Source organism: Centroberyx affinis, unplaced genomic scaffold (assembly GCF_046629955.1).
Source record: "Centroberyx affinis isolate AG114_WGS23_722 - 3 ecotype Tasmania unplaced genomic scaffold, CSIRO-AGI_Caff_v1 ptg001778l_1, whole genome shotgun sequence".
NCBI lineage: Eukaryota > Metazoa > Chordata > Actinopteri > Beryciformes > Berycidae > Centroberyx > Centroberyx affinis.
In genome coordinates, this window is record NW_027280171.1 from 401225 (window position 1) to 421084 (window position 19860).

The 19860-nt window shown below is 43.7% G+C and overlaps 1 protein-coding gene across 1 annotated transcript; it reads right to left on the reverse strand.

Moving 5' to 3' along the window:
• Window positions 1–252: 252 nt before the first annotated feature.
• satb1a (SATB homeobox 1a) lies at window positions 253–14578 on the reverse strand. Its single transcript, XM_071529308.1, is given in 12 exon segments — window positions 253–1773; window positions 1822–2463; window positions 3711–3911; window positions 6223–6378; window positions 7332–7529; window positions 9409–9938; window positions 10085–10196; window positions 11466–11599; window positions 12475–12615; window positions 12810–12986; window positions 13860–14113; window positions 14528–14578. Coding segments are annotated over 11 exon segments (2745 nt in total). The 5' UTR covers window positions 14077–14113; window positions 14528–14578; the 3' UTR covers window positions 253–1536.
• Window positions 14579–19860: the final 5282 nt, after the last annotated feature.

The following is a 19860-nucleotide window of genomic DNA, read 5'->3' on the forward strand; positions in this document are numbered from 1 at the left end:
ATGGGAATGTTTACTAAGTGTCAAAGCAAACCTTCCAATCAGCTCATAATCCTTCATCTTTGTTTTGTCCCTCTCTGCTATGATGAGGAATCAGCAAAATCCTGCAGCCAGGAGATAAATAGCCTGCTTGTATCATAAAACTTGTAGCTATTTTTTTTTTTTTTTTTTGACAGATTTACAAATTCATGCATCAATGGAAATATGTGAATGATTATTTGATCAGGAGCAAATTATTTCTTTTAATAACCATTAACAAAAGTTGATATTGTGAACAAAGGGGAGACAAAGAAACAAGAATGGACCCATTTACAGTAGAGACATTGTGAATATCCTTTTATATACCGTTTATCACATTGGTAACTGATCCATTGTTTGATCTATTGATTTATTAAACATTGCAGTAAAAAATTGCTCTGGTTTCCCTGTAATATATATGAAGGGGTTAATTCTAAAACATTATATATCAATTTTGGAAAAATGTCACTATCTCAAATTCATCCATCAATATTTCAAAAGGATTATATTCTTAAAAACGCGATGTTTCTGTCAGTAAAGATGACTCAGGGCCTTAATAGTGACCCATAATGTGCTTTACTTTTGTCTCAACAGTCATTTTATAAGAGCAGGCATCAATTATTTCTGATGGAGGATATGTCATTTTGGAAACAATCTCTCTATATAGCGTATGAAGCTATTATGGTTTTTTTTCATAATACACATTTCATCCAAAACAAAAACAAGAAACTTGATCGTTGATACAGCAATGCAACAAACATGGTCAAGGACAATGTAAGAAATAACAGCGAGATTCCTGAAGGAAACGATCATCTGAACTTTTTATGACTACGACAAAAACGGATTCAAAACACAAAGCACTCGTGAAGCATAGTAAAAATAAACAACAATGGAGATATTATGATCATAGAAAAAAAACAGATTGGCAGTGCCACTTTCTACAAGGCATTTCTGGCATGAACATTTCTCTAAAATCAGATATTCAACCAACTAAATTTCTCTTTATAAACAAGGATATGCAATCTGATCTGGGCCCCATTCATCCAGACACATATCTACACAGAAACCATGTGAAATAATGTTATAGTTTCTTATAGTCACAGTTATCCTCTGTCCAAGTGCATTAAGGATCCTCAAATCACAGCACAGTTTTCGAATCAAATTTGCTATGGTTAAACGTATTAGGTTTGATATGATGTCGCCAGTTTATTAAATTTAAACTGTAAAGCAGTTTGGGTAGAGCTACTTCATACTGTAGGTCTCTGGTTATACTGGCCGTATAACAAATTCAGTGGAAAAATTCAATGAGTATCTTCCCACAGCATGGTATAAACAGATATAATTAGTCAGCTTTTAGTCTGTCCATAATCTTTTGAGACACACACCTATAGGATACCAGTATCAAAACATGGTGAGTCAGTACTGCTGTGTAACAGAGGCTGAGTTCAGAGAAGCAAAGCACCTCAGTGGCTCATAGGGAACATATGGCTCATCCATGTTATGTCACTGGATGGATTTGTGTTAGATATAGCTCTCTTGCTCCTCCTTCATAACGGGAACGGTTTGAGTGCCTACGTCCGACTCTTTCAAAATAGTTATCTCACTTCCTTCTTTTCTCTCCATTTCTGCCTCCTCTGTCTCGGCCTTTCGATGTGAATCACCTTCCTCCGTGCGCCCCTCCTCCCGTCCCTCAGCCGTTCTGTCTGCCTGGGCCAGGTTTGGCTCGTCTCGGCTGTGATTGTGGCTCTGATGGTGGTGCTGGCTGTGGTTATGGTGCTGATGCTGGCTGCAGTTCTGACTCATGACTTGTCCGTGGTCCTGGCTGTGGAAGAAGCTGAGGATGGTGCGTTCAGGCAGGCCCAGCTGAGCCGACAGGGTGTGGACCGCCTCCTCGTCCGGGTTGAGACCCACGTCCTGGATGAAGCTCTGCAGGATCCCCAGGGCCTCGCGGGACACCCTCAACCCCTCACCTCTGACGTCATCCCCACCCCCCAGCTCATTATCTGCCTCCACGCGGACCAAAACCCTTCCTCGGTCTTCATCTTTAAGGCCAGGCCACTTGGTGGAGAGCCTGTCCTTCTCCCAGCCGTCTCCATTGACCGCATCAGTGACTTTATCGCCCACACCCCCGTCCCTCGCCCGCTCGTTGTTTTCCACACACTTGTCCCTCGCCCTGCCAGTACAATCCCAGTCCCTGCCCAAACTGCCCCAGTCCCCCCTCCCCCCGTCGACCCAGTCCTTACTCTCCCCTCTCTCACCGTTACTCCTTCTGCCCCGCAGCTGTACTCTCAGGTGCCCCCAGCCCCCCGCCTCGCACTCAGCTGGAGATGCTGCGCACGGTTGCCGTGGAGACAGGTGAGGTCCTGCCTCGGGCTGTGAGGGTTGATGGGCCTGAGGGGTCGGGGGTTGAAGTTGGTGTTGCTGCGGCAATGGAGAGTGGTGTTGGTACTGAGAGAGAGAGAGCAAGAGAGTGAGAAAGTTATTCAAGTATGAAGTAAGCTGAAGTAAGCCGATGTGGAAGTTGCAAATTTACATAATTCAGCTGAAATCATGAAATAGAATTGCAGTTTCAATTCCCATATATGAGATCATAATGTATGACAAAATTTAAATTAAAATGAAATAATACATTTTTTATGTATTATTTATTTATTATTATTTATTTAATTATTTATTTAATCATGTATTTATGTATTTAATCATTTATCTATGTATTTATTAATTTATTTATTTCATTTCATTTCATTTCAGGCTGCCGTACTTGGGCTATTGTCCATATTACAGAGCGGGCTCTGAGCTATTCTATTCTAAGTCAAGTCATCTCATGATTTGGTATGGGGAAGTGTGTTGAATGAATCTGCTATGTCTTATTCTTGATGTCCTAATCATGATTTCTTTTTGAAGTGTTATCTGCAAGAAGATGTATTCTTTTTTATAATAATGTCAGATTCAACCATGTCAGTATATTAATATGGGTTAGATTAGATTATTAGATTTCTTTGATTTCTTCGCATAATAGCTTCTGAAATCACTATGAAGAAGATGCTGCTATTGCTGTGAGCCGCACAGACAGGCATCCATCCATTCAGTCTCCACAGATGAGTTTCCCCGACATAAACTGCTTGCATGTGTATTCACAGGGAAAAAAACAAACAAACAATGGGATAAAGAACTTTTTTTTCCACATGTATTAACTGTGCTACAATTTAATCAACATCCAGTGATTCTTGTTTGAAGTAATAATCTGTGAGATCCAGATTTTTTTTAATTTTGGAAACATCTTTAGTGATAAACAGTCATGTACTTCTCACAGATCTATTTTAAATCTACTGTGGCATCTTTTCCTTGGATTTTCTGTTGATGAAGTTTCTGTTTTCTTTGTCTGTAAAGACATGGTGTCTATCGCTGCTCATGCTAACTGCCAGTTCTTCTATTTACTCCAAACAAACCGCTGTTGCTGCTGCTGGAAACCTAAAACGCATCACTTCATGCACCAGATGATTTTTCCTGGGAAAGGGCTACCAGAGTCTGGGTGTTCAGAACAGCAAATGTAAAAGCTTTCATGAACTTGATATAGGTTGGACATTTACTTATATGAAAGTCCCATTTGACATGGCAGGGTTGCAATGTGTGTATGTGTGTGTGTGCATATGTGAGTCCATGAACCTGTGTGTTTGTTTTTCATCCAGCCTCACCAGCGCGCTGTCGTTGCTGAGCAGCATGAGTCTGTCAGTGCAGTGCTGCTGTGCCGTGTTGCTGCTCTCCTGTTCGTAGATGGCGTCCCGTTCGGTCTGGGCCAGGCTGAGGAACCGGCGGATCATACACAGGTTCTCCCACAGGGTGCGGTTCTCTGGGCTCGGATCCTCCTTCCAGCGCAGCAGCTCACACAGCCAACCCTGCAGAGGACACACGCAAAACTGTCAGGAACTCACCAACTAACCCTCTTTTATAAGGCATTATCGAGATCGAGAGAGTCTGTCCTTCAACCGGAGGAGGTCAAGCCCCCATGTCAGCCAACATCCACCCTCCTGAAGTGTCCTTGAGCCAGACAGTGAATCACAGTGAGCTCCAGTATTGCTGCTGGTCTGTATCTGACCCTGTGCTCTGACCTGCCTGTACAGGAGAGAAGCGAAAAGAGAATCTCCCTTCGGTGATCAATAATAATGTATTACAGCAAAAGGCACTTAAACTACCTAATGTCCCGCCATAATAATCACCCTGATATATTAAACATAACCATGCTGTTATGCTAATTAGGTCATTCATTAAGCAAATTAATGCATTAATTAGCAAATATTTCTATGTCAACACATGTCTTCACATAACACATGGGTGATATTAATATGCACTCTGAATATTAAGGCATTAAGGAATTATAGCAGATTCAAGAAATCAGTTTTTCCTCATTATTATGTAAATTTATGCGGCAAGGTATTCCAAAATCTAATCAGATCATATACTCTATAGGGGGAACCTGTAGTACAAGTTTGAAGTTTCTATCATATATTGCTCTTGAGTTATTGTCCCACATACCATAAACACACTCTCCTATCTAGTATTAAATAATGGAATGTAATAAAAATGGAGATAGTAACCAGAAAGTCATGGATAACCCTGAAACAAACTGGGGAAAAAGTGAAAACTAAAAACACGCTCCCTTCCTTCAACAATGACTGTCAATTGATTCCCCAGTTGTTCTAGTGGAGAAACATTAGAAGACTGTGGTTGTACTGGGAAGCTCCCAGGTGTGAAATTGTGTGACTATGAGTGTGAAGCAGGGCGCTTTCCCATGGTGAATATATGTCGGTAAATTCATTCAAATCCAGTCCATGCTGTAAAACTCCCTGTCTATTTCCTGTCTAACCCCAAAATATACCAACAGAAAAAAAGAAATAAGTGGTGAAGGGCAGATTGCCCAATCTCCTTTTAGAAGAAGGAAAAAATACACTCATAGCAAAGCCCAAAGATCACAGTGGGATTTTCTTATTAGCTAGAATACTTTCTGCATCAGTAGGGGAGAAACTTGTGAGTGGCAGATTGAGGAACGTAAAGCCAAGCTAGTTTCGGATTCATGAACTGGAGCATAAGCATGTGTGCAAGCAGGCAGGCAGGCAGGCAGGCACACACGCGCACGCGCACGCACACGCACACACACACACACATACACACACACACACACACACACACACACACACACACACACACACACACACACACACACACACACACACACCTGGCTGTAGCCCAGCTCTAGTACACAATGCCATCCAGATGCACAGTGCAGATAGAACAGAGAGATCCAACATGGTTCTGCCTGCCAAACAGCCGTGCACAGTTACTGAGGGGGTAATACAGAGAGAGAGAGAGAAAGAGAGAGAGAGAGAGAGAGAGAGAGCACAGAGGAAGTGAGGTAAAATGGAAGGCCAGTGAAGAGAGAGAGAAAGAAAAAGAACCTCGGGGGTTTTGGACCACCTGTCTGTGCTGGCATGACCGCTGAATGACCCCTAAACATCCTTATGATGAGTAGAGAGAGGGGGAAGTTAGAGAGAAAAGAGGGCAAGAGAGAGAGAGAGAGAGAGAGAGAAAGAAAGACAGAAAGACAGAAAGAAAGAAAGAAAGAAAGAAAGAAAGAAAGAAAGAAAGAAAGAAAGAAAGAAAGAAAGAAAGAAAGAAAGAGAGAGAAAGAAAGGGGTTATGGGAGTTATACAAGAGAGGAAGAGAAAATGAGACAGCTGAAATCCCCCCATTCCATGAAGAGAAATTATCCTCAAAACAAAAGGCAATAACAAGCTTATGGCGCTGCCATAAAAATGAGAACAATAAACACTCAAATCATCTCTGTGTGTTTATGTGTGTGTGTGTGTTTGTACATACATGCATGTCTATGTGCCTTTTGTGCACAAATAACTGGTGTATATGTCTATGTGTGTATATGTGTGTGTGTATGTGTGTGTGCGCCTGTGCATGTGTTTGTGTATGGCGACTATTAAACCAGTAATTTAGGACACAAAAGCAGTCTGATGCACTGATGATAGTCCTCTGTAGAGTACAGCTGCTGGTTGATTATCTGGGCTTTCCTCCACACATACTTACCGTCCCTGCTTTCACTGAGGAGCTGTATTAATGGATTCATCATGGACCGATTGGAACAATAAAGCAATAGGAACAATTGGGGGAAAATGTGTGTGTGTGTGTGTGTGTGTGTACCTGACTCTTGGAGGCGGCCACCTTAGCGAACATAGCCTGAGACACCTTGGCTCTCTTCATCTCGTGCTGAATCTCCTCGTAGATAGAAGCGCTGATGTTGAGAACGCAGCTGTCTGTCCGCAACCCCCTGTCTCCCGTAACTGGGGACAGTCTCGCCTAGTGAGAGAGAGAGGGAGAGAGAGAGAGAGAGAGAGAGAGAGAGAGAGACGGACAAAGCAACTGAATTGAAAGAGGAGTTACAGTAAACACACAAAGTACCGGACCGATGGACAAGGTGGGAGGAATCCAGAGTAGCGGAGAGAGGACGTGATGAGGAAGAGAATAGGAGAGACTCACTGAAGAGATGGCTAGGGGAAGCCGGGAGGGCCAATCTTCCGCCTTGACACAGTTTACCTCATCTTTCCTGGACTGCAGCATCAGAAAAACACAAGAGTACAAGGGACACATTCTATTTACTCTTGTTACTCTGGACAGCTTTTTTGTGCACTTGTATTTTTTTGAAATCACTAATTTTACTTTTACTTAGCTATGTTTTGATATTGCTACATTTGACATCGCATCCATTACGGAGTATACATTTTGCGGGCTCTCCCTAAGCATCTTCATGATGAGTGAGGGAAATAAGGTAAAGGAAAGTCAGTGAAAAGCAACAGATCCAACCCATGGCCTTGGCCTGTTTAGATGTACAGTTGTGAAAGTACAGTATGCTGTTGAAAGTAGGATTGTCTATACAGAAACCACCACTAACAGATCCCTAAATGGTTTTGGTTCACGCTTTACGTATGCATTTTATTTGTTTTTAAAATAATATTTATTTTATTTAAAATGAGATAGTTTGAACTCGGTCCTTTCACCAATGTTACATTGTGTGGGAAAGATCACATAACATTCTGTTTTTTAAGTAACTCAGCAACTTTAATCATACATTTTAAATCAGCTACATTTTACTTTGATTTAAGTAGTTTTTTAGCCCTGTAATTTCACTTCTACTCAAACAAAAGTTCAGGAAAGTGAAAGCACTTAGGCAGGGTATTTTGGTGCCCCCCCCCCTCCTAGGAAAAACCCATACTTTAGACTCATAACAGAAGTAAGTAAGACTCTCTTCTGACCTGTGTGGGCCTGGGCGGTGTGTTGCTGCTGCAGGGTGTGAATCCCGTCAGGCTTCTCTCCTTCTCCTCCTGGTAGATGCGCTCCCTCTCGGCCTCAGGCAGCAGCAGGAAGCTGTGCATGGCCCGCAGGTTGACCAGCAGAGACTGGGAGGCATGCTTAGGGTCCTCCTCCTTCCGCAGGATCTCTGACAGCAGGCCCTGGTACACACACACACACACACACACACACACACACACATATAAACGCACATCTGTATGTGCTTTTCTTAACACAATTTTCCCATGATTAAATACATTTCTGAACATAATCGGTCATCAACTAGTGAAGACCAGTAGGCCATTATTATAAGAATTGAAGAGACAGATACTATTGTGAGCATTTTAGATAAGATACAGCTGTGAGTGACAAGAATAAAATGAAGTTTCATTCCAAAATGAGATATCCACCATTTGAAAAACATGACTGCTACTCTAAAAAATGATTTTTGGTGTGAATAAAGCATGGGCCACTATTACAGGTAGTCTTAATGTAGTTATTCTTTTGAGGTTAGAACCATCTGTGTCTTGAAATACTGACTGAAGAATTTCACACGCCTGATTCAAGCCCACAGTGTGATGAGTAGATGGTGTGTGCGCTGTTTTGAAGTTAATATTAATATCTTTTGATGCCTTGAAATTGATAATGAAACCTTTGAAATGGTGCAGTGGCAGGTTGTCAGTACCAGACAATCTTTCGAACGCTGACTGATTTAGCTGAGCGTGGCGCTTGACACCTTGAACATCACACATACAGGGGATACTACGATACATTTCACATCAAACATCTTGGATTTTCCCACCTGCTTTCATGTACAGATGATATATCTAATGTTTCTAATATGCCTGGCAGCATTAGGCAAAAGTTCCTCACAGCCAACACTGGATCCCATTCAAACAGACACCTGGACAAGTCCCCACAGGTTACCATTTAACAGCTAGAGACAACAATAGATTAACATCTGGAGCGCTGCTATTAAAGCACACTAGTTGCCGGTAGAGACAGAATTATTCAGAATTGTCTGTCTACGCAGGAAGGCCTTCACACATCACATGGAGATTTTAGGTTTAGGTTTAATCCTGAATTCCACGCTTGCATGAGAGGAACATGCATTCTTATTCAAATCATGGATCATTATAAGTCTATGGATCCACCCACCAAACCCCTCCTTCCAAATAGATGGAGACTTAACGTGTATCACCAATTGACAAATGCCTCCCTCACTTCTAGCTGGCATCTTGGCATCGTGCCCAACTGGTACGGCTGGCACCAGAGCACCTTGGTCTTGGCAGTGTGGAAACGTGGGGGTGGATAATAACTGGCTCTGCTTATTATGATGAAAATGATAATGACGGTAATAATAATAATAACAATGGGCTAAGCCTGTCCTCTGAGCCCCATTTCTGTAGGCTTGGTGGTGTATGTGTGATGATGGACGCAGATAGGGTTGCATTTTAGTGTAAGAGGCGATGGCAGAGGGAGATTTGGATGGGGAAACGAGGGAGATGGACGGCCAGAGAGAGGGAGAGATTTAAGAAAAAATAAAAGGTGGATGCTCAGCGAGACGGAGAGATTAAACGGATGGAGGGGCTACCAGAGGGAAAGGTGGCAAGATGGAGGGACAGTGAGATAGAGGAAGAGGTAGAGAGGGAGACAGCATCTCTCCAAGGGGATGTGATTAGTTGGCCCAGCAGCTGCTTCAGTGCTGGCACCGGCTTCGTGCTGCAGAGAGCTGGCACCAGCACACACGCACACGCACACAAACACATACACACACACACACACATATGTACACACATGCACAGGGGGGAGGGGGGCACTGCGGCAAAGGCCACGCAGATGTGCCAACCATCAAACATTCACAGAACAGACACTTACCTACTACCACCGCACCAGGAAACACTTCCAGAAGATAATCACCAGTGAACAGTTGCCTCCTCTTATGAGTTTTAACCCCTCTGGTTCAGACTGCCATCCCCAATACACCATCTATCACTATCTACCCCCTCCTGCTCCCCCCTCACCCCCTCTCTCCCGTACCTGGGTCCTGTTGAAGGCCACCCGGGCGAAGATGGCCTGGGAGATGCCCGCTCTCTTCAGCTCCTCCCTCACACACTGGTAGATATCGCAGGACACGTCCGACGGGCCCCCGGACAGCCCGGCCGACGTCTGGTTTTGCGGACCGGCTGTGGGGCCTCCCCCTGGGCCACACTGGGCCTGCTGCGGGGCTTGGGGGTCCGGGCCCTTGGGAAGCACCACGGTGGGAGCCCTCCCTACGGGGGGGTGGTTGAGATACTGCTGCTGGGAGGGTGAGAGGCCCTGGCCGGCTAGCATGCGGCTCACGGCGTACTGCTGGTTGAGAAACTGGGCCATCACCAGCTGCTGGCTGACCAATTGCGGGCTGAGGGGCGCGGCCACCAGGCCGGACGGGCGGAGCGCGAGGGGGGGACGCCCGCAAACGTTGGCTACGCCTCCGTGAGGGAAGAGAAGGCTCTGCTCCGCTGTGCTACCTGGGATTGGCTGCTGGGTGATGGTAATGTGAGCTGACTGGTCAGAGAAACTGTCGATCTCTGTACGGGAGGTGTGTTGAGGAGAGAGGGGAGGGGCGAGGAAAAGGAAAACAAAGACACATATAAAGAATTAGAAACGGAGCGGATATTAAGACTTATCTACCAAGCCACGCCCATCGTTTACAGGTTTGATTGAAATCCCTCACCCTGGAAGCATTTGGTCTTCTTGAAGTGCTTGTACCATCGACCAAACTCGTGACACTTTGTAGCCGAAACGTTTGCATAGTAAGTGCTGTTTACAATAGAGGATATCATACTCTGAAACAGAGGGGAGAAGACAATAGAAATTCATTACATTCTCCAAGTGGCTGCTCTGGGCTGCCTGGGTGTCTCAGCTGTTCACACATCTGATATTAATGAACTCAGATCTGTGTTATTAAAAAGACCCCCAGGTAAATAGGATAATAAAGACAGATGAGTGTGTCAGTGTGTGCGTGTGGTGTGTGTGTGTGTGTGTGTGTGTGTGTGTGTGTGAGTAATCAAACAAAAGACTAGAGGTCGTCAGAGAGTAGTCATGTCTCTTTCTCTCTCTCTCTCTCTCACACACACACTCACTCACACACACACACACACACACACACACACACACACACAGATACACAGTTTTTCCCCTAAGACCATCCTGTGCAATCTTTACATCTGATTACACCTTTCATCTTCTCATATTTATTTTAATCTGCTTCTCGCAAACAAGAGAGGGGAAGAGAGAGGGAGAGAGAGAGAGAGAGAGAGAGAGAGAGAGAGGGAGAGATGGGGGAGGGGAGACGGGCTGGTATCAAATCTTAACACAGCAGAAAAGGAAAGGGTCTGAAGAGAGAGATAGTGAGCGATTTCTCTTTATCAAACTGTAGATGTTCTATGCACCCCCAGGCAAAATAACAGATAGACTATGTTGATTATTATAAATATTCATCGAGAGAGCCGTCACCAAATACTGCATGATTTATATAGAATTATTTGTGCAATCGTGTGTGTGTGTGTGTGTGCGCCTGCTGTGTGTGTCTGTATGCATTCATAAAACACACAAGAATTGGACCTTAAAGCTAGACTTGGATGTGAAATACTGCTGCATCACTGCCGAGATCTGGAAAGCTGAAATACCAAGGAGGGGAAGTGATGGGCAGATAGACTGATAGAGAGTCAGACAGAGAGATAGGCTGACAGGTAGACAGGTTGGCAGTATAGAGCAGCGAGACTGAGATAGGCAGCAGCAGTCGAGGCAGCGGGGCTCTTTAAGAGATAGCCATCTCTCTTTATCTATTTCTCTCTCTCGCTCTCTGCCCCCACACCTTATCTTCCTCAGCATCTGGACTTCCTGTCTAGATTTTGGACCACACGCTTACTCACTCTCACACGCCAAGGTAAGCATACACACACACACACACACACACACACACATAGGACTTGGAAGGACAAGCACGTTATCTACACACTGTAAACTTCAGGCCTATTTCTGTTCATCTTGGCTGCATGGATTCTCTGCGCAGCACAGCCCTGAGTGTGTGTGTGTGTGTGTGTGTGTTGTACCTGGGACAGAGGGCACTCCTTGGCCAGGGAGCTCTGGTTCATGTCCTTGAGGAGCTCCTTCAGAGCGTTCCTCACTGTGGAGTGACTCCACTGTTCTGCTGGCAAGTCCTCCAGCTTGGGACAGCTAGGCAGAGAGCAGGTGGCTTTAAAAATGACACTAAAACCACACTTTGGATCGTAGCATTTTCATTTCTTTCAGATCAGGAGGTGGATATCCTTCTAAATGTATTCATTCATTCATTCATTTTCTTTGTCTGCTTGTTCCTATTCAGGGTTACGGGGGACTGGATTTAATTTAGAGTCTCCAATCCACCTGACTTGCATGTCTTTGGACTGGAGGAACATCCAGAGGAAACACAAACAAACCTTTGTATTACTTACAATAAAAAACACTCTGTGTTATCATTTGATTTTTGTTGATGGGAATGATAGAACTACCTTCCCAGTTTAAAATTATTTGAATTAAATGACACGAAACTGATTTAACCCCAATCTAAAGGGCAGGGATTCAATCTTGAGATAATAATGAACCTTAAACCAGAGAGACTATAGCCTATAAGGTATGAACCAGCATTTAAACACAGATGCCCAACTCTTAAAATGTGACAGACCTGAAAATTGTAGCAAGTAGAAAATGGCTTTTACAGTCTGATGGTTAAATCTAATCAGCATCAAAATAGTCCAAATAGAAGATTTTATCACTCTCTGGAGACTGCTAGAAGACCAAAAAATAATTTGTATAGATCAAATTTGGCCCATGAGCCCAACTGAAACTTTCTTCACATACTTTGGACAAACAGCACGGAAACACCCTGGACAGGCCGCCAGTCACATTCACACCTTTGGGAAATTTAAAGTCCACAATCCACCTCAACTGCATGAGTTTGGGATGTGGGAGGAAACTGGAGCACCCTATACGAAACCAGGATCTTTTTACTGTGAGGCGACAGTGCTACTGTGCTACCATGGCATCCCTCTGCAATTTAGACAGATACATTTATAGATGTAAGGTCTGCCCCCTACCTCTGCAGCTGTATCTTCAGGGTGGTAACATGGTGGATGTCCTGCAGCATGTCAGCCACTGTGGCATCAGGAGCGTCTGTGACACAGGAAAGAGGGACGGGGTTCCACCTGCCCACCTGGATCAGACCTGAACACAACTCTCAAACACACACACACACACACACACACACACACACACACACACACACAACACACACAGATGTGAGAGCGCGTAAGTACGAATTTCCTTGTGTCCTGAGCTCTTTCTGTGATGTAAATGTGTGTGTGTGTGTGTGTGTGTGTGTGTGTGTGTGTGTGTGTGTGTGTGTGTGTGTGTCGTACCTTTGGCCTGTGCGGCGGAGCTGTGTGAGTAGCCCAGTGTCAGCAGGGCCATCTCTATCAGCTGGTTGAACAGCAGGTCTCTCCTGACCAGCACAAACTCAGCGTGCTCCTCCCTCCTCTCCCCCTCCACCAGGCTCTCCCTGTGCTCCACCACACAGAACACTGGCAGCAGGCTCCCTGGGGTGACGGACACACCGCATCAAGCACAAGCACACAACACCATCCAAATGATGTCGTAGGGCGGCGCATACACAGTAAGAGTGTAGTAGAAGAGCAGAGTCAATGTGACATAATAGAATTGTTCAGTTGCAAATGTGTCAGTCATTTTTTAGGGTTGTCCCAGACAAAAGCAAGTCTTAGCTGACCAATAGCCAGGTATTTATTCAACTTATAACATAATGGTCAATTTCATTACCAAATCAATAAAATTGTTTTCTTTCACATACACACGTTGTTTTCTCAATGCAAATGAATGCAATTCAAGTTTCTGAATTTGCTTTTGATACTAGAAACAACAAAAAAACAACAGGCATTGAGCTTCCTAATGTCCCTCCACAATCACCATATATATATGTAACAAAACCAGTTATGCTGATGAGGTCATTAATTAAGCTAATTAATGCAATAATTAGTAAATATTTAGTAAATATTAGTTAATATGTCAACATACTGTGCTTGTCTTTGCGTAACACATGGGTGGTATAAATATGAAAGCCGTATCTTAAAGCATGACGGTGTTATAGTAGTTTTGAGAAAATCAGTTTTTCCTCATTAATATGTAAATGTATGCAGCAAGATGCTCGAAAAATTGAATCAGATCATCCAGTCTATAGGGGGAACCTGTGGTGTAAATCTGTGGTGTATGAAGTTCTATCATGTATTGCCCCTGAGTTATTGTGTTCACAAGAATCACAAGTGTCTACACACACACACACACACACACACACACACACACACACACACACACAGTCCAACACAGAAAAACAATCTTTTACAAACAAGAACCTACTGCCTCCTCTTTGTGCATCTGTCCCCCAACCCCCCTCTTACCTCTCTTGTGCCAGCTCTTGCCCTGTGGCCTCAGTGCGGTGGGTTTGAGGGCCAGGCCGGGGGGTTTGGCCCCCGGACTCCCCTGCCTGCTCCTGTCCTGGGCTGAGGGTCCCGCTCCGTTCTGCTCCAGCCGGGCCAGCTTGGTAGGAGGGGGCCGGGTGTCCGCCGTGGGATCACTGTCCTCCGGCAGCTTGGCTCCGTTGCACAGGGCGTCCATCTGGGGGTCTCACAACAACACCTCAGGTCACACACACCTGAGCATGAAAGAGAAATAAATGGGACAGAGTGATGCTGGGGGTGTGTCGTATAATCTTCCTAGAACTTATAGAGTGTGTATGGTAGTCAGTAGTGAGTTTAAAGTGACATCATCGTACTTTCTGGTATTTTTCATCCCCTATTACATTCCTAGGAGATTTTATAGTCCTATATAATTTAAGTATAAGTTTCTTTTGATATTTGTAGTATCCCACAAGAATTTATTACAGGATTACTATAGTTATTTTTCATAAGGGTAGCATCCATGCGTCTAAAATTTGTTGACAGCAATTAAAATATTGATACTGAGTGTCAAGAGGGTGTGAAAGAAAAATGAAAGTTAACATCACTTAAGTAGCTATAGTGTTCTGTGCTTAACAAGAAAATGAAAAAAAGCAGTTTTTTTTACACACATACACACGCACACACCCACACACAGAGAGTGCTCAGTGTTTGTGTGCGACTCCAATCTGCAGGATATCCGGGTCAGAATTAGGAGATGACCTTCACAAAGATGCGGCGATTAGGAAAAACGTACAGGAAAAGTCCAGTGAATGCTGCAGCGCTGTTTCCCATAATAAACCTGCTGTACTTTCCAGGCGCGCCGTTAACAGACAGCGATTCAGTTCATCTTCAGGACCTAAATGCGCGCAGATCGTCCCACGTCCGTTTTCAGCGAAGTTTGATCAAGGCGAAACCAACCTGTTTCAGGCGGCACAGCGTGCATGTCGGTGCTGTTATCATCAACTACCCCATTCCAGCAGACATCGGGTGCATCCACATGTTATGGTTGCTGTTTAGCCTTTCATTTATCTCCAGTTGAGGACCAGACCGGTTTCTCTCGCCGTCGCGATGTGTCCAACTGTATCAGTAAGCTAAAATGCGCCCTTTCACTTACGACCGTCGTCTATGTAACATCGACGTTATTTCGTATTCACCTTCGTAGTAGTTTTGCCCCCATCCTCTCTTGTTGCCCCATTCACCGGCTGTGCCGCGCTCTCCGTTGTAACGATAAATTGGCCTTAGCGCAAGTTCAGAGCGACCTCCCATCCAGAGCACCGGGACATGCTGCTACTGTGGATCAAGCTGGATGGAGAACAATACACGGCTGGAGCCTCCATACTGTAGATTTCCTACCATATATTAGGCTACAGCACTGACTCCGGGACAGCAGTTGTTGGTAACACTTAAAAGCCCTATGCGCACGCGAGAGAGAGAGAGAGTGAAAGAGAGAGACACACACAGAGAGACTCATAAATACACGGACCCAGCTGCATTAGCATATGGTGTAATAATGAATTCACTAGCGCGCTCCGTAAATGTATTAAATGTGACAATTGCGCATAAATGTATTTATTATTTTCTGCCGCATGCTGTGCACGCACTTATTATTGTCTTTAGGGTATTCCAGCTCTCCATGGAAACAAAGTGGAGCAGGACAAGGTGGAACTGGCTGGCTGTTATTAACTTTTCAACACTGATGTTTTATTGTCACAAGATTATCCTTGGCTCATGTTTAATAGAAGACAGATGAAAGCAGTTTTTTACTGTTTGGGCTTGGGATTTTGCTTTATATCACCTTAGTAATGATAGTAGGTTATTATATAGTATACTAAAGTATACATTGTAGGATAGAAAAGGGGTACTATAGCATACTATAGCCTACTATAATATACTATACTATGCTATGCTATACTATATTATGGTATACTATACTATACTATTCTATACTAAACTATACTATGCTATACTATATTATGGTATACTATACTATACTATTCTATAGGATAGGAGGATAGGATAAGATAGGGTACAATATTGTATAAGATAGCATACTATACTACACAAATACTACACTGTAATATACTTTACTATACTATACTATACTATACTATAGGCTACTATAGGATAGGATAAGATAGGGTACTATAATGTAGCCTATAATGTAGCCTATAAGATAGCGTACTATACTACACTACACTACACTATATTATACTATACTACACTACACTATATTATACTATACTATACTATACCATACCCTACCCTACCCTACCATACCACACTATAGGGTATTATAGAGCTGGATAGGATAGTATATATACGTAATGATAAACAATAATCACTTGACTCCCAGTTGTAGCTCATTGATCCCCTTCAAAGCACAGTGTAAAAGATCTAGTTGTAGAAGTCATAGAAACACCCACTAAAGCACCCAAAAGAGCAGAAGGGACTCAAAAGAGACATGAACCGACAACTAAAATAAAAAAATCACTTTACCTTGAAGTTTTGATAGAGCTGAATTATTCTATTTCCATAGACATTAGGTTAGTCGTGGTCCTGTTCAGAGAAGAAGAGAGGTGCCAGCCAAAGTGTTTGCAGACTTCCACCATGCAGCCCGCTGGAGATGGGACGCACTTTACCTCTGGAGCTGTCACCCCCAAATGCTGCCTGAAATCTCTCTGAAGGTATAGAGGATGCCTTCTCCTCAAACACATCACAAAGTAGGGGGAGGAGTGTGTATATGTGTGTGTGTGTGTGTGTGTGTGTGTGTGTGTGTGTGTGAGCGAGAGAGAGAGAGAGATCATTCACTCCAAATATATGATTCAAAGGGAACTGTCTTGCCCCATGAAGTGTTAGACAGTGCCGCGGTTACAGGTCTATCTTTTCTACAGCGAGAGGGAACATGCAGATGGGTGGATGATGTGCAGTGAAGAGTATATGTTGGGGGAGAGAGAGGATGCGCTACTACTTTTGGCTAATTAAACAAAGTGAATTAGCTATCTCCCCAGCCAGAACGAGTCATGGCTGGTTACACATCATTCACGGTGACTAATTCAGAGAGAGAGAGTTGTCACTCAGCTCGCCGGATATATGTGTGTGCGTGTACATCTGTGCATATGCATGCAGGGCCTAGGTGTGTTTAAGTCGTGTATAAGTGAAAGTCTAAAAATATATCCTTCTGCTTGGTGTGTGCGTGTGTGCATGTGCCTTTAAGTGTTTATATGTTTGCATCTCTCTCTCTCTCTCTCTCTCTCTCTCTCTCTCTCTCTCTCTCTCTCTCTCTCCCCCTCCTCTCCTGTTTTATCACTGGCTTGATACCTCGTCAATGAGGCTGGCATGCTAAATGATAATTAAGACCATTACACGCTCACAGAGCATGCTACCAGCGCAGCACACAGCTCTCTCAATCGGAGCCTCATCTCTGGGGACTCCCTAGTACTCACACAGTCGTGTATCTCTCCAAATTAGGTTAGATTTTCATTCCACCTCATTCGCCATGGATGTGATGTGGTTATTATAAAGTCATGATATGGTTACTGGAGCCTGCTGCCGTCAGATGGAGTGAGGCATCATGTTGGTGTGTGAGAGGGGAAAGGGATTGCCGACACACATGGACTTGCATTCCACATCTCTGTTTCTCTGGCGGATGCGTACCCAGGTTCTAAAGTGTGTTTGCACACACACATACACACACAAACACACACACAAACACACACAAGCACACATCCTAGTGTACAAACACATGCACATAAACACACACATACTCACACCTGATGCACACAAAGTTACGCAAATCCACACACATGCCCACAAACACACACAAATGCACACTGACAAACAGGCATACACACTGAGTGCGTGATACACACACACACATACACAAGCACACACCCTATAGTTTTACCTTCGCCCACCAGCCTTCTCCCTCCGCAAACACACACCTCCACCTCCTTGTCATGGTTCTAATCTGAACCATCTTAACCCAGAAACCTCTCTCTGCAGACGTATTAGATATCCATACAATAAGCTTATCGCTGACATTGTGCCAGAGCCAGGCTGGGAGGCAGCTCTCCCTCCTCAGGTTTCCCCTGATCTGGGGTGTGTACGGGCTCCTTGGCCTTATAATGTCCCAGCACAGGTATCAGGTATTAGCTGGGACACCCATACCCCGAGGTTAAGGTGGATTATCTATTGAACTCCTCAATAGAATTTGATTCATGCAAGCATATAAGTCCGTGGTCTCTTTGAAAAAAAAGGAGGTTCAAGTTTGAATTCAAGGAACTCCAGATTCCAGATGAGATTGTGCGCTCCGGATCAGATGTGAGAATCTACATGCAGGCTGTCCTCCTAACCCGCTATCATGAAAAACTGATGGGTTCAGTTTTGTGGGGAGAAGGAAAGTAATTTTCCTGAGCTTATCTGTTTGAGAGGGATGAGGAGCGAGAATAAAGAACAAAAGAATAAATAAAGAAGCAGTGAGTGAGAGGAGAGAATATGGCATACAGTAACAGTCGTGAAGCCTTATGCATCGTTTTTGTCTGCTTGTAATACTGCAGGGCCTGGATGGTGTTTTTTTTATGAGTGAGTACTATATGATTGTGTGTGTAGGTGTGGGTGTGTACATGCTGCACGCATTTGATGTGTGCGCGTGTACCATTCCTATTAACAGCCTTCATCAAAGTATGTGGTAAAATGATCTTATATCTTTATCACTGGAGAGCCATGCCCACATCCTGTATAGCACCAGAGGGCATTATAAAAACCATTATGTTAAAATGCTGGCACAGTGTTGCCTTTCTAACGCAGCAAGGGAGACTTAAAGCATAAATGCATGACTCTGTGCTATATAGGCATGAGGCCAGATCAGATTAGAGTTTAACCAGGACTGTTTCGAGTGAAACCTAAGACCACAGAGTGTCAGAGGAGTGGTGTTGCATTTACAGTACAGTAGGACATCAGTCACCCAACACCAAATAGACATAATCTGTAAATTACATAACGAATGTGATCAGAAATCCTAATAATTGTGCACTACTGTTTGAATTTATTTGTTGAAAATTAAAGCAGGTGCAAATGTTTTTTTGGAAGTGATGGTCATGCATTTTTCTGTGATATTTGTATGTGAACTGGATAGAATGTATTTCAGTTATCCAAACATTTAAGTAGTTTGACCATCATTAGATTGGTTCTAATCTACCTTTCTGAACACAGGAGAGGTTTCAATCTTACCTCCAAATCTTAGTTAGTTCCCTATACTGCTTCCAAAGCCTAGTTAGTGTCCTATACCTCCTCCAAACCTAGTTAATTTACTATGCTGCCTCTATATTTACAGGATTTGGTGTCCTAGACTACCTCCTAACCCTAATTAGTTTCTTTCACTGGCTCCTAACCCTAGTTAGTTTCTTATACTGCTTCCAAGTCCTATAGTTTCCTATATGGCTTCCAAACCCAAGTTACTTTCCTAATCCTGCCTCCAAACTCTAGTTGATTTCATATGCTGCCTCTAAACCTTTAGTAGATTTCCTATTCTGGCTTTAAACCTTAGTTAATTTCCTATACTGCCTCCCAACCCTGGTTCCCTATACACTCTGCCTGTTCTTATATCTTACACTAGAATCCTGGGTTGGGTCGGCCTTTCTTCAAATACTCTTTGTTTGGCTTTTTCAGATTAGGTCTCAAATGACTCCTCGACTCCTGTTCCGCTGCTTTACACCGAACGTGTTTATAGCCTTTGATTGAGTGTGTTGAATAATTGATTGATGACTGAATGACTGCTGAACATTAAAAGGAGTATTGTAGGTAAAAACACCCAGGCTGATTTATGCAGATTTAATAAGGCTTTTGGTGAGGTAACGCTGAGGGCCACAATGAGTCACTACTACTCAACTGTCTCTTCACTCAGAGCTGTGACACACACACACACACACACACACACACACACACACACACACACACACACACA